Source organism: Lampetra planeri, chromosome 21 (assembly GCF_965212315.1).
Source record: "Lampetra planeri chromosome 21, kcLamPlan1.2.h2, whole genome shotgun sequence".
In the NCBI taxonomy this organism is placed as follows: domain Eukaryota; kingdom Metazoa; phylum Chordata; class Hyperoartia; order Petromyzontiformes; family Petromyzontidae; genus Lampetra; species Lampetra planeri.
The window spans coordinates 3,401,528-3,415,513 of NC_136127.1; the positions used below are offsets into that span (position 1 = coordinate 3,401,528).

The 13,986-nt window shown below is 41.7% G+C and overlaps 2 protein-coding genes across 4 annotated transcripts in view; one reads left to right on the forward strand and one right to left on the reverse strand.

Moving 5' to 3' along the window:
- Positions 1–4,960, reverse strand: part of UBXN4 (UBX domain protein 4) — a 34,006-nt gene extending 29,046 nt beyond the window's left edge. Inside the window, exon 1 of one of the 3 annotated variants that reach the window (XM_078603744.1) lies at positions 4,719–4,924. In XM_078603744.1, the coding sequence (XP_078459870.1) occupies positions 4,719–4,800 (82 nt within the window). In that variant the 5' untranslated portion in view covers positions 4,801–4,924. Of the gene's footprint in view, positions 1–4,718 lie in introns of all 3 variants that reach the window. The other 2 variants (XM_078603745.1, XM_078603743.1) reach the window with 2 other exon arrangements.
- Positions 1–13,986, forward strand: part of EEF1AKMT2 (EEF1A lysine methyltransferase 2) — a 373,327-nt gene that overhangs the window by 318,354 nt on the left and 40,987 nt on the right. The window lies entirely within an intron of this gene.

The following is a 13,986-nucleotide window of genomic DNA, read 5'->3' on the forward strand; positions in this document are numbered from 1 at the left end:
ACCCACCACCAATTTACATTAACATCGATTTAACTTATAAGTAAAAAATAAAATTACGATATATGACGGTATTTTCTTTGAACCCCTTTTTCTGACATGGCCAGACAAGACGGCTATTGATCTTGGCATTGTGGAAGTTATACAATTCATACCAGGGCTATATAATCACCATGTTGCCCAAATGCACAATTGTGAAATGAGACATAAATAATGACGAAACATGCTAACAGTCATAATTGTATTTAAAATTTCAATGACACATTCGCAGACAGCAGCTGCATGGTGTTTGTGCTACCAGTGGCATGTGCTAGTTATATATAGCTGAACTGAGTACACGTGAATCATTCGTGTATAATGCAGGGAAGCTTACACTTAATATTATGTGGCCTGAAGTAGCTGATGTTTAAATTAATTTGGATATGGAGTCTTTCCCATCCAAGTAACATCGGCTTATGATTTAGCCATGCAAGCTGGTGACAACTGCCATCTCAACCGATCCTACGCCTCCCATTTGGTAAATTTAGCATTAAACAATTTCACTACTTAGTCTGTGGTAAAGTCGTCAACTTGGAAGACAAAGATATGAATGGTGATGGGCACATCATAGTTAATTAATCTGGTATTAACAGGCGTTTACTCATATCTGTGCAGTAAGGAAAAATGCAAGAACTTTCTCTTAGTGTATATTTTGTGCTCTAGTGTAAATACAGTTAGTTGATCATCGATTATCCAGCGCGATTATCCGGCTTCCAACATTATCCGGCGGCCCCGCGCTGAACCGGTGAAACCGAAAAACGCTCCAAAGTTTGTAACCAGTCTGGCGATCGGGGCGCCATGTGCATGACGGGAAAAAAAAGTAGCTACTTGACTTCAGTGTCAAATATATACAGTACATTTTACACTACATACATAATGTACATTATATCACACATGGTCAGTGGAAGTAATAATCTGGGGCCTGATATCCTAATATTAATTTACATGAAATGCCCAACATTTAAAATCAGGAATACAGGTTAGAAGTGCTTAAGTTAGCACGGGAAAGTGATTAAAATAACGTAAGATCATGCGATTGTTAGCGACACTGGCCCACTTTGTACTTTAAATATACGTTTCAGAATACTGGGTTCCAGACCATGGTGTTGGCACATGAAGGCAAAATTATGGTGGCATTCCAATCAGAATGCAACAACATCAAGTTGCATTGGAATTGGGTAGCTAGCACCTGTAATTGTAGCAAGAGCTTTCAGTGACTTTAGTGTGAGCTTAATTGGCCTCGGCTCTGTTATATTATATAAAGTGCTGTACACTCAGTGATCAGCTGCTAAACAAGGAGATATATGATAAAGTAAACAAACTTAATAAAGTATACATGTGTTAGGTATTTTCTTCCTCAGGCCTAATTGAAAGAACCATTCATGTATTATATCAATGCACCGTCCATTATGATATATCAGCAGTTATTGCCAGATGATACTGGTAGGAACCTCCTGGTTACACCAGCCCACAGGGGATTATTGTGTCCGTCCGTCGTGCATCCAAAAATGGGAGGGGAAGGGCTGGGTGGGGAGGGGCTGGGTGGGGAGGGTGGGGAGGGGCTGGTGGGGAGGGGAGGGTGGGGAGGGGCTGGTGGGGAGGGTGGGGAGGGGCTGGGTGGAGAGGGTGGGGCTGGGTGGGGGGTGGGAGGGGTGGAGCTGGGTGGGGAGGAGCTGCTCACCCCGTGGTGCCCTTATAAAATTCAACGTTTAACCTACTCACGCCGGCTTATGCCCGCCCTCACAGTCGGCCATATTTGCGGAATACACCACGCCGCCATTGACCCTGGCCATTGACCGAGCAACCCAACGTTCCTACCAGCTCCCTCCGCAGGAATGTGTTAATCGCATCTCTCAAGACATTGCAAAGATGCGATCCACCTTGCTCCATGAATTGACTCCATCGCTCTGGAAGGCACCGTGGTTAGAGTGCTCGACTCTTTAAACAAAAAGTTAAAATCTCGATAATTTGTAACTCAGCTCAAAATTCCTTTGAATAATATAAAAGTACAAATTAGCAGAAAGGCAACATTGGTTGTCCTCTTCAGACTTATGTCCGTCGAATGAATATTGATTTTAAAGTTGACAATGTATAACCAACAGATGAGCAAAGCCTCATTGCTCATTTTAGTATTAGTTAAGTCGACCACCAACAGAGATTTTAACTGAATTTCACAACATTCCAATAGTCGTAAGCTAATGCTAGTGCCATCCGTTAGTTTACTCACTGTACTGTCTAGGCAAACACGTGGAAAGCCTATGACAATGACGTGTACATCAATCACGTTCATATATTGAACTGCATACGCATCTATGTATTGGTACCACACACATATCATCGTAACAAATCACAAACGTCAAAATGCCACCCACTTCAAATGAGCAAGCAGACAGTGGTGCTTTTGTGATGTGGGCCTTTTTTTTCTCTCATTAAAATTTGTAAAGCAACGTTGCACATTTTATTCCTAATGTTCTTTTGATGCGAGACGACAAATCAATGTGGATTTCCTGAAGGGTATAGTAGTTACAAACTTAGTTAGAGAAAAGCCCACGGAAGCAGATACTACCACAAAATAACATGTGAGGCAGTTAAGTGACCTCTGTTCCATGACGTAGGGGGCAGCAGTTTTTCACCTGATTTGAGAAGAATGTTTTCGGTATAACGGTAAAAACCAATGTTTTAAATTCTCAGAGCTAAGATTTCAGTATTAATTACCGCTTATATGGTGCTTAAAGAGAAATGTTTTAATAATAGGTTTTTTACCCTTCTATCTGGCAACAAAACTGACACCTTTTTACTAGGAATCATGTTTGCATTAACCACAATACCTGCGGTCAAAATGCAAACAAAAACACACTGATAATGAGACAAGGCTCTAAAAAAAGCTGACTCTGGTGTGGACCAATCAATTTAAAGGACAATGCATACATTATCAGTGTGTTTTGTTTGCATTCCGACCGCAGGTATTGCGGTCAATGCAAACATGATTCCTTGTAAAAAAAAGGTGTCAGTTTTGTTGCCAGATAAAAGGGTAAAAAACCTTTGATTTAAAGCTTTCGTGACTGCAGGGATTCATATTCTTGGTTCTTTCGGTAAAGTCACGTAGAAGGGAAACAATAAAATAATAAAAATATAAAACAATAAGATTCTCACGACGTTTCGACTGCAACACAAGCAATCATCGTGAGAATTTTATTGTTTTATATTTTTATTATTTTATTGTTTCCGTTCTACGTGACTTTACCGAACGAACCAAGAATATGGTAAAAAAAGACCTATTATTATATTTTGCTACTGGCAAAGGCCTCATGATAGAAATGTTTTAGGTGGGACTTGAATATCCCAACTGAGCCAGAGTTCCACAAACAAGGTGACACATAAATGAATGCCCAATTAAGTGGTATTTTTTGTGAGCAGCCACTGGTAACCAGGCTGAGATCATGAACTTACCACACTTCTGAACTCGGTTTTAATGATTCAAACCAAGGTTTCTCAGTGGTAGAAGCAGGTCAGTGCTCTAACTTTTTCGTCACCCAGCCAGCTCCTGTCTCTGGCAGATGTCACTATTTTAGATGTTATTGGTATTAACCATTAAATAGAGAAAAAAATAGATTAGTTGACTACATATACGAGACAATTTACAGGATATCACATTCAGTAATACATTGTAATAATGCAGGAGATAATCACAAACTCTATAAGTCACATACAAGACGAACCAGCGTGTGCAGTTACATATACCCTATTACACACACATACGGTATATAGATATGAAATGAATTATAACAAGGGAGATCCCAATAAAATGTTGTATTTAGTAAGACTTGCGGTGTGAATACAGGGTGCTAAATATTCGCAGGGAAACATCATACAAATTATATTTTTCAAAAGTTCTACAAATTGTGAATACGGTCATGTAATATACATACACACATTAAGCTATACATGTTAAATTCTATACAGTGAATTGAAATGTAAAACGTAATAAAGTACTTATGGAATAAACGTGACGTTCTTGAGACGTGAAACACGGTAGAAGTATGCAAATGTGAATAGACCAAGTTTCCAGCTCACATTTAGTTGTAACAGCGTTATGGATACAAATGTTAACATAATAAGAGGTAATATACGGTCCCCTCTACTTATTTAATTAAAAGCTCGTTCACTGCTCTTATAAAACACCTGATCAAACACTGTACAACATTACGATGATGACGTGATGTGGGCCCTAGGGCCAAATTACTCGGAACGCGCCCAGCTTCGTCAGAAAATCACAAGTCAAGCCAGCCTGAACCCCTACACAATACATCTTTGGTGGGTTTACCAAACGGCGTGTAGTCTTGTTGGATACAATTGCGGTGCTGCGTTTGTCAGCCGAGATCGGTGAACTAAGCACGGGGACGAGCGCGGATTGTGATTAAATAAGCCCCGAACGCGACCACGCAACAGGCACGGGTAAGGGGCCCTTAGTCCAGCAACGGATTGACAACATTTTGCTGCGCGTGTATCCTGTATTTGTATACAATTGAGACCATAACAGAGGTACCCCCCTCGAGCCGCGGGGCGGGGGGGAGACCACCGCCTGAGGCGGGGGCCGCACTCAGGAAAAGCGTAAGGCTTCGGGCCTCCAACCCCCCCACCCACCACCACTTCGGCAAGGCCCCGTCAGGAAGTGCGCTCACCGCAAATAAATACGACGAATATGAACTTCTTCTTCTTGGCCTCCGCTATTGCGGCGGGAATGGTTCTATCGAACCACAGCATGGTTGTTAACTACGGCGATACGAACTGTGCGATGTTAACGTCTTCGCGCGACGAGGCCTGCGGTTTATTTAACTCGAGAAGATTACAATTCGCCCTGGCCACTCGCGCCGGCGGATTGGTCCGCGCGCATCACGTGGCCCCCTACGCGCTCCATTCCGATTGGCGGAAAGGCGGCGGATGTGCGCTCGACGTAATTGTCTTTGCCATATTGGGCGATTCCGAATCGAGTCGTGACGCGAAGCGAAAGTGGATCGATGGATGTCTTCACCCCCAGATTGCAGGCACAGGTAGCGATTCAATAATCGAGACCCTGTCACGCTAAAAATTCCAAATCGATTCCTATACATCGAGATTGGAGTTCAGGCAGTCCTCGATTTACGAATACTCGACTTACGAACCAGCAGCTTCCACGAGATATTTTTGTTACATCGACTTAAAACGCGAACTCGCACATGCAAACTAAACCAGGGAACGATTGTGTTTGGCGGAGCAATCCTCCGCGAGATGAAAGGCGTCAGCCTAGCCAGCATCGGCACTCAAGGTAAGTGAAAATAAAACAGATGTTTCTTTATTTTGTTTTATTTAGCATCCAATATTTGACATGCAAATGTACATTTCTTCTTATAAGTTTCACAATGCTTCCCTTTTTGTTGAACTGTAACATTTTATAACTGACCTTATGTACATTTAAATACAGTACATTGTGTTCCGACTTCCGAACGGGTCTCAGGAACGGAACCCATACGTAAGTCGAGGTCTGCCTGCACTGCATAGAAGGATCACTTGTACTGCAGCAGTACTCATAACGCATAGAGATTGTCAATTGTCCTTAAAAACCAGTGACCCGGGCGGTGGTGACAACACACGCCTGTAAACCAGAACTGTGGACGCAGCAAGGGTTTGTGAATCACACAAAAGCGATGCAACTCCCTTACCGTGGGTGCTGAGATGCCACACCTTGGCCCACCAATATAGGCCGCTGTCGGTAGCCTAAAAGAGGCCTAGAAATAGGGTTTCGTTCCACCAAGTGGGGCACTACCTACTTTTTTATATTTAACATCAGAAATATATAGAGATTCCTTAGGGAAAAGTTCTCCGCACACAACCTTGCAGTTTTTGTGAAAAATGATGCTAAAGGTGCCCATTTTGAAAAAAGGGAAACCATAGGGAATTTTGCACTTTCAAACCTGTTTATCATATAAACTCAAAAATGCAGAATTACCACTTGAAGTACAAAATAAACCAGTTTGAAATGTGTGATATACCTGAAGTTGCTATCTATGCACAGTAAACATGATAAGATTATCAAGAAAACTTCTACTGTAGCATTAACATCCCAATTACTTCTCATTATGTTGTTCCAATTCAAAGGTAATATTTGAGGTAAAATCTGAATAACAAATATAATTAAGCCAAAATATAATATATAAAAAAAACACTTTTCAAAATAACACATTTAATGGTGAATTGTCAATTCGCATACACGAGCAGTAACTGCACTACATGTACATATTCACAGGAATGATTATTGTAAACAAGATTTAATTTTGATTGATTTATATTAAATATATATGTCCTATATTATTTGTATTATCATATACACATCACTAAATATCAAGATCACTGTCCTCACTATCAGATTCACATGAAACAATATCCTCAGTTAATCTCACATTGTCACAATGAACACATTTACATCGGTCAGTGCAGGCCAGGCCAGCCTTGTGGCATGAGCACCTTCCACCTGTACAAGTACCAGACTTACACCCACAGTGGAGTGACCCCAAAATCTGTTGAGGAGCTGGATCTTAAGTCATCCATGATATGATGAGATCACCATAATTGACAATACATCCAAAGCCGTCTGGACTGGGAGCATTTATAAAAGGATCCAATGCTCTCCTGTGGATTGCAGCTTGGTAGTTAGCACGCTTGAAGTGCTCTGTAAGTGCATCTTTTGTTGGAGGTAATGCCTGTTCGGAAGAGGCCTGGACACAGAACCTATTGTATCTGGCCAAATTAACATCTGATACCTTTTCTCCATACAGCTCACACACAAAACGTTCTATGGTCACAAATGTGGTGCTGTCCATTTCAAATTGCCTCCCAAGAGCAACAAATGCACTGATGTACTCTGCATTTCCAGACACTATTTAGTGGTTTCTCTTTTCCTTTCCCATAAAAGGAACTAGATGAGTCACAGCCAGTGAATGTGTGTAGTCCTATCAGTGCCTCTGTTAGTGAAGGACCCAAAGCAGAACCAATAGCCTGGAGATCGAACATTCTTTGCCTGTCTTTTGTTCCTGTCAGAAGTACATCTTTGCTGAGGGAAGCTTAGCCATTATTGAAAGTGAAATGATAGCAACATCAGTGTCAGGACTCTGGATGATTATATTATTATAAAGTTCACTCCAGTCATGTTTTGCATGAAGTAGGAGCCTCGTGTCAGCTTCTTCATGGTCACAAGTCAAAGATTCTACCTCTTTGACAGACATAATGCCATCTTTAAGAGTGAGTCGATGACATACATTTCTGTGTGCCACAAAGATAGCTATGTCTTTTCCAGCTGCTTGTAAAGGCAGTTCTCCATGTCTCAAAGAGAAAGTCTGTCAAGGCTTCTTTATTTTCACCACTGGCTAGAAACTTGGTCCACTGACTTGGAGTCTTCTGCTTGATGCTGTATATTTGCAGTAATTGTTGTCCAGCAACAGCACGTCTTGATCGTTCAGCATTTTTGATGCTCACTGCCGGGTAGCGATCAATGACAAAATCGACCCTTGGACAACTGAACTTTCTACCCATCTTAATCATAAGTTGAAGAAGATCATCAGCAAGCTCACCGAATGTGTCTGGTATATTCTTGAGACTCCTGATCAATGCCATGCCATACCATCTATCAGTAGGGCACCATTATCACCAACAGTCTTGTTCACATGACAGTCCTTGATCTTTGATTCTAAACAAGCTAGAAGAGCAGCCTTATTTGTTTTGGCTAATGAACCATCAGTGCTTGCTAGCGGGGATGAGATATTGCCAAGTGAATATGTCAGAATCTCTTTCAAGTTTACAGACCGGGATTGACTTATCACTAACAGTCGTGCAAAGAGTCTCCTGTCATTTTTTAGAATGACTTGATTTCCATCTTTTGTCTTGGATGATTTCTTCATTTGATCCCCAAACGTAGTGAGCTTCAAGGACTTTATTGGAGAGAAGAAGTCTGTTTTTTATGACTGGACTCGATCTTGGATGAAATTTTTCAGAGCTGTTTCACCTTTATCACAAGCACTTTGTATGTCATCTCTGACAATTCTAGATTTGAAGCTTTCGTGACTGCAAGGAATCATATTCTTAGGTTTTTTCGGTAAAGTCACGTAGATAAAACATCAAAATAAATGAAAATAACAGAAATAAAATAATAAATCACGACGTTTCGGAGGCAACACAAGTCTCCGTCATCAGGTGGGACCGTCACAGCCGAATTAGCTGCATCAAGTGAGGCAATGATTCAAGAAGTAATCCCTTATAAGCAAGTTGAAGGGGGGAGGAGAGGGGGGGCTCATCAGAATGTGGTAGCCAATGAATGGAACGTATCGGGAGGGAGGGGGGCGGGGCTCAAAGACAGCACGGAGTGCTAAGTACAACGCATCGGGAGGGGGGGGGGGAGCAGGGCCAAAACAATGGACGACGGCTTGGACGCGGTTGCTGCTGCACACGCCAACACAATGGACAGAGAGGGGGGAGGGGAGGTCTGATACACATGATAGACAAAAGAACGAAAATGCCCATGTTTATACCAATGCTGGCTGAACAATGAAGAGAGCACTGCCAAAAAATAACTGGGGATGTTAACACTCGGTAAAGTAAAGTAAAATAATTCTAGATTTGAAGCTTTCGTGACTGCAAGGAATCATATTCTTAGGTTTTTTCGGTAAAGTCACGTAGGTAAAACATCAAAATTAATGAAAATAAAATAAAACAAAAATCACGACGTTTCGGAGGCAACACAAGTCTCCGTCATCAGGTGGGACCGTCACAGCCGAATTAGCTGCATCAAGTTTCGGCTGTGACGGTCCCACCTGATGACGGAGACTTGTGTTGCCTCCGAAACGTCGTGATTTTTGTTTTATTTTTTTTTCATTAATTTTGATGTTTTACCTACGTGACTTTACCGAAAAAACCTAAGAATATAAAGTAAAATAGTGCCTGTCAGATAAGATGGTCCAAAAAAGTGTAATTAAGTATTTTTTGCGTGGTTGATAACATCTTAGTAATCATTGGAAAGATGTTATCAACCACGCAAAAAAGACTTAATTACACTTTTTTGGACCATCTTATCTGACAGGCACTATTTTACTTTACTTTACCGAGTGTTAACATCCCCAGTTATTTTTTGGCAGTGCTCTCTTCATTGTTCAGCCAGCATTGGTATAAACATGGGCATTTTCGTTCTTTTGTCTATCATGTGTATCAGACCTCCCCTCCCCCCTCTCTGTCCATTGTGTTGGCGTGTGCAGCAGCAACCGCGTCCAAGCCGTTGTACTTAGCACTCCGTGCTGTCTTTGAGCCCCGCCCCCCTCCCTCCCCATAAGTTCCATTCATTGGCTACCACATTCTGATGAGCTCCCCCCCCCCCTCTCCTCCCCCCTTCAACTTGCTTATAAGGGATTACTTCTTGAATCATTGCCTCACTTGATGCAGCTAATTCGGCTGTGACGGTCCCACCTGATGACGGAGACTTGTGTTGCCTCCGAAACGTCGTGATTTTTGTTTTTATTTTATTTTCATTAATTTTGATGTTTTACCTACGTGACTTTACCGAGAAAACCTAAGAATATCATCTCTGACAGTCTTTGTAGCAACAACACCAGAGCTAATACATACAAGATCTTCACGAGGCAGGAAGGGATTGATCATAGACTCAACCGCTGAAACCAAAGATATAACAGCAGCATTGCCTTTTGTAATTCTTGTTGCATCCAACTCTTTATGACCCCTCTCTTCATGTTGCATTCCAGCCATCATTTCACACTGCCTTGTGATTGCAGAACGTTCAGGATGAGACAGTATCCATCGCTGGACGGCACCTCTGTTCAATCTTATCCCAGTTATGCCGCCTTTGGTCTTTGAATCACGGTTGCAGGTTTGTTCTATTGCTTGGTCACAAGATATGGATGAGAACCAGTTAGCATCCTTACACTGTACTGTCCAGTTTCCTTTTGCAGTAACTTCTTCATAGCAGTGTGGATGAGTCTTTGGAAGATTGATCATCTCGACCCAATATGCTGATAGGTACCTTGCATAATTTTGGCGGTCATATGCAAAATACCATGCCAGCATACGTCTCACTGTTGCTAAGTGAAGGCTCCAGTCAGAGTCTCTGGTTGCTCTAATGAAACTCAGTAACAGTTGAACCTTTTCAATGTATGAGCTCCAAAGTCCAAAGGTGGGAATAACAGAGTTCATCTCATGTACATATCTATCATAGCAGGACAGCATATCTGATAATATGTCAGACACTGAGTTAGATGAAAATCCTGCCTCAGACTTGTACTCTCGTACTAGATCTTCCATGGCTGATATGTAACGAGTGTGCTGTTGCTCAGGAAGGGACTGAAGAAATGACCTCAACCGCAAGATATGCATTGCCTCAAATAGGAGTTTGTGTACACGAATGCTACGGTTGTAGTGATGTCCACTAATGACTCCATTTATTGAACCAACAGCTACGACATTTGATTCAATCAGCATATCCTGTAGTCCTGCTTCTTTGAAACGTTTGCCTATCACTGCCATAAAGGACATGGCTGTGTGGAACTCACCTTAATCGAGCTTGATCGCCGCTATCAGATGAAGCTGCACTGCCTACGTCCTCCATGTTTACATGTGCGTAGTGATATTGGCTTGATATTGGCTCTGACCTACTTACATTTTCGATGCTGATTGGTTGAAAATCTAGCTCAACAGTTTTATATGTCTCAATACGCAGTCAATATAGTGCGCCAATAAATTACACTTTTCTCATTAACTGCAGGATAATGCGTGGAGAACTTTTTGCTTGGATACCTTTTATTAACGTTGAACATATTGAGCAAAATAAAAAGTAGTGCCCCGTTTGTCGGAACGAAACTGAACGATACAGCTCACGTACAGCGGCCTAATAGGCGGTAACACCAAGCGTGGACCGATCTCCATCTGCATTGGATAGTGTTTATTAGTAATAAAATAATAAAAATAAAACATAATAAAATAATTCTCACGACGTTTCGGCTACAACGCAAGCAGCCGTCTTCAGGTGAAGAATGAGACACTGTCAAGCTAGGAGATTATATATAAGCTGAGTTGGAGGTGGAAGAAGAAGAGAGCCTTAACAAAAGAATGTGCATATCAAGAGGAATTTAGCATATTCATGGGAAATGCGTAGGAGGTGGGCGGGGGGGTTTCAAAGTCATATTATGCCCATGCATTATGCAGGATCAGCAGCACCAAGGAAGGGTGCAGGGAGTAGCATTAACAAAGGAAAGGAATGTTAATAGTATGTAGCTGCAGTTACTAAACAACCACGTAGAAAACTAAAGTATAAACTACATAAAAAACTAAAGTATAAACTGCATAGCACCATCAGTAAATTTACTATACTCTACAATAAGCTGAGTTGCTAACAGCAAGTAATACATTACAATTCTACGTCGTAAAAATTATATAATATGCTTCCATCTAAACTTTATTCTCTTACATCACACGAGCATACACCGTACTGCCATAGATAAACCCAACATTAAATTATATACTGTCTTGTTATAACACTATGTATTATTCTACCCACCCTAATGTGTATCACACTGCTATATGTTTACTATACAATTACGATACTATATATTACTTTGTACATTGTATTAAGCATATCAATGTTATACTATTTGTTATTATACACTATACCAGGGGTCCTCAAACTACGGCCCGCGGGCCACATGCGGCCCGCCGAGGACATTTATCCGGCCCATGGTCACTAATTGGGCTGCGCTGGTGAGCACTCATTGGGCTGCGGTAGTGGGCACTGATTGGGCTGCGGTGGCGAGCACTGATTTGGCTGCGCTGGTGAGCACTGATTGAGCTGCGGCGGTGGGCACTCATTGGGCTGCGCTGGTGAATGGGTCAATGGGCCAATTGACTGGACTTGCCCCCCAGGTCTAAGGCTGCCAGCCCTCCCCTGGCTGCGCTTGACTGGCTCCCCCTCCCTCAGCTCCCTCACTTGCCCCTCGGCTCCACTCCCAGTGATATTCCTGTGTGCTGGGGATGTACTGCGATCTGTGAACAAAACTGCAGGTGTAATTAACTTTTTAATGACACCCGCACCAGTGTGAGCCTGGGGTAAAAGCGGAGTTCCCCCAATCAGACTGCATTGATGGGCAGTGCAGTCTGTATGTCTCTGTGTGGGCAAAGTTATTGCTGGTATATTGTTTTTGTAGCACTGTATATATATATTGGTATTTTACTAATAGCAATTTTGACTCCCTAGGAAACTGATGTCAAGAAAGAGAAAAATTGACTCAGAGTGTAGGATATTCAAAGAACAGTGGACTTATGATTACTTTTTCATGCAGTACAAGGAAAGAGCTGTGTGTCTGATATGCCAGAATATAGTGTATGTGTTCAAAGAATACAATTTACGTCGACACTATGAAACTCAACATAAAGATAAATATGATTGTTTGGTCGGAGAAGTGAGAAAAGATAAAATATTAAATCTGAAAAATACATTAACAACTCAGCAAAATACTTTTGTGAAGCAGAAGCAGCTAATATTTCATCACTGCGAGCAAGTTTTCAAGTTGCCAAGCTAATAGCGTGCACTGGCAGACCATTCGTGGAGGGAGAATTTGTTAAAGAATGCCTTATTTCTGTTGCCAAAGAGATGTGTCCAGAGAAGGCCGATTTATTTAGTACAGTGAGTCTTTCAGGACCTACAATTACACGGAGGATTGAAGAAATGGGAGACAATATGCATCAGCATTTGCAAAACTCCACAAAAAAACTTTCCTATTTTTCCTTGGCACTCGACGAAATCAATGATGTTCGTGATTCTGCACAACTTCTAATTTTTATTCGTGGGATGAATGACTATTTCGAAGTCACAGAAGAGCTTGCTGCACTGCAAAGCATCAAAGGAACAACTACAGGAGAGGATATCTATGAAAAGGTTTGCCAAACTGTGAATGGTTTGGAGCTGAATTGGGCTAAACTAGCCAGTGTGACAACTGATGGTGCTCCTAGCATGGTGGGGTCTAAGAGAGGAGTAATTGCTCGCATTAACCAAGAGATGGACAAACATAACCATTCTCATCCAATAGCCATACACTGCCTCATCCACCAACAAGCGCTGTGTAGTAAATCACTGAAGTGGAACTCTGTTATGAAAATTGTGGTATCTTGTGTTAACTTCATTAGAGCTCATGCACTAAACCACAGACAATTTCAGGAATTTCTGTCTGAACTAAATGTTGACTATGAAGATGTTCTGTACCACACAGAAGTCCGTTGGCTGAGTCGAGGGAGAGTTTTGAAACGTTTCTATGACTTACTTCCACAGATTACAGCTTTTCTGCTTTCAAAAAACAAAGAAGTACCAGAGCTCAATGATGCAGAATGGAAATGGCACCTTGCCTTTCTGACAGATGTAACAGAGCTACTCAACAGTTTCAATGTGCAACTTCAAGGAAAGGGGAAGCTCCTCTGTGATATGCAATCACATGTCAAAGCATTTGAAGTAAAATTAGGCCTCCTCATCAAACAAGTTAAGGAGGAAAACTTCTGCCATGTCCCCACAACTCAAAATCTGTTAGCGGAAAAACCATTGGTTGCAATTCCCAAACAAAACATGTGTGGATTCACTGGAAAAATTGCAAAAGGAGTTCCAATTTAGATTTAAAGAGCTTCATCTCCATGAACAGGACATACAGCTTTTCCGTAACCCATTTTCTATTGACATTGAAAATGTGGATACAATTTACCAAATGGAACTGGCTGAACTGCAGAATTGTGACTCTCTGAAAGACGCATTCAAGTCAAGCAGCCTTCATAATTTCTATGCATCTCTCCCCTCTGAGACATATCCTCATCTCAGGAACCATGCACTCAAAATGGCAACCATCTTTGGCAGCACTTATGTCTGTGAAGACTTTTTCCAGA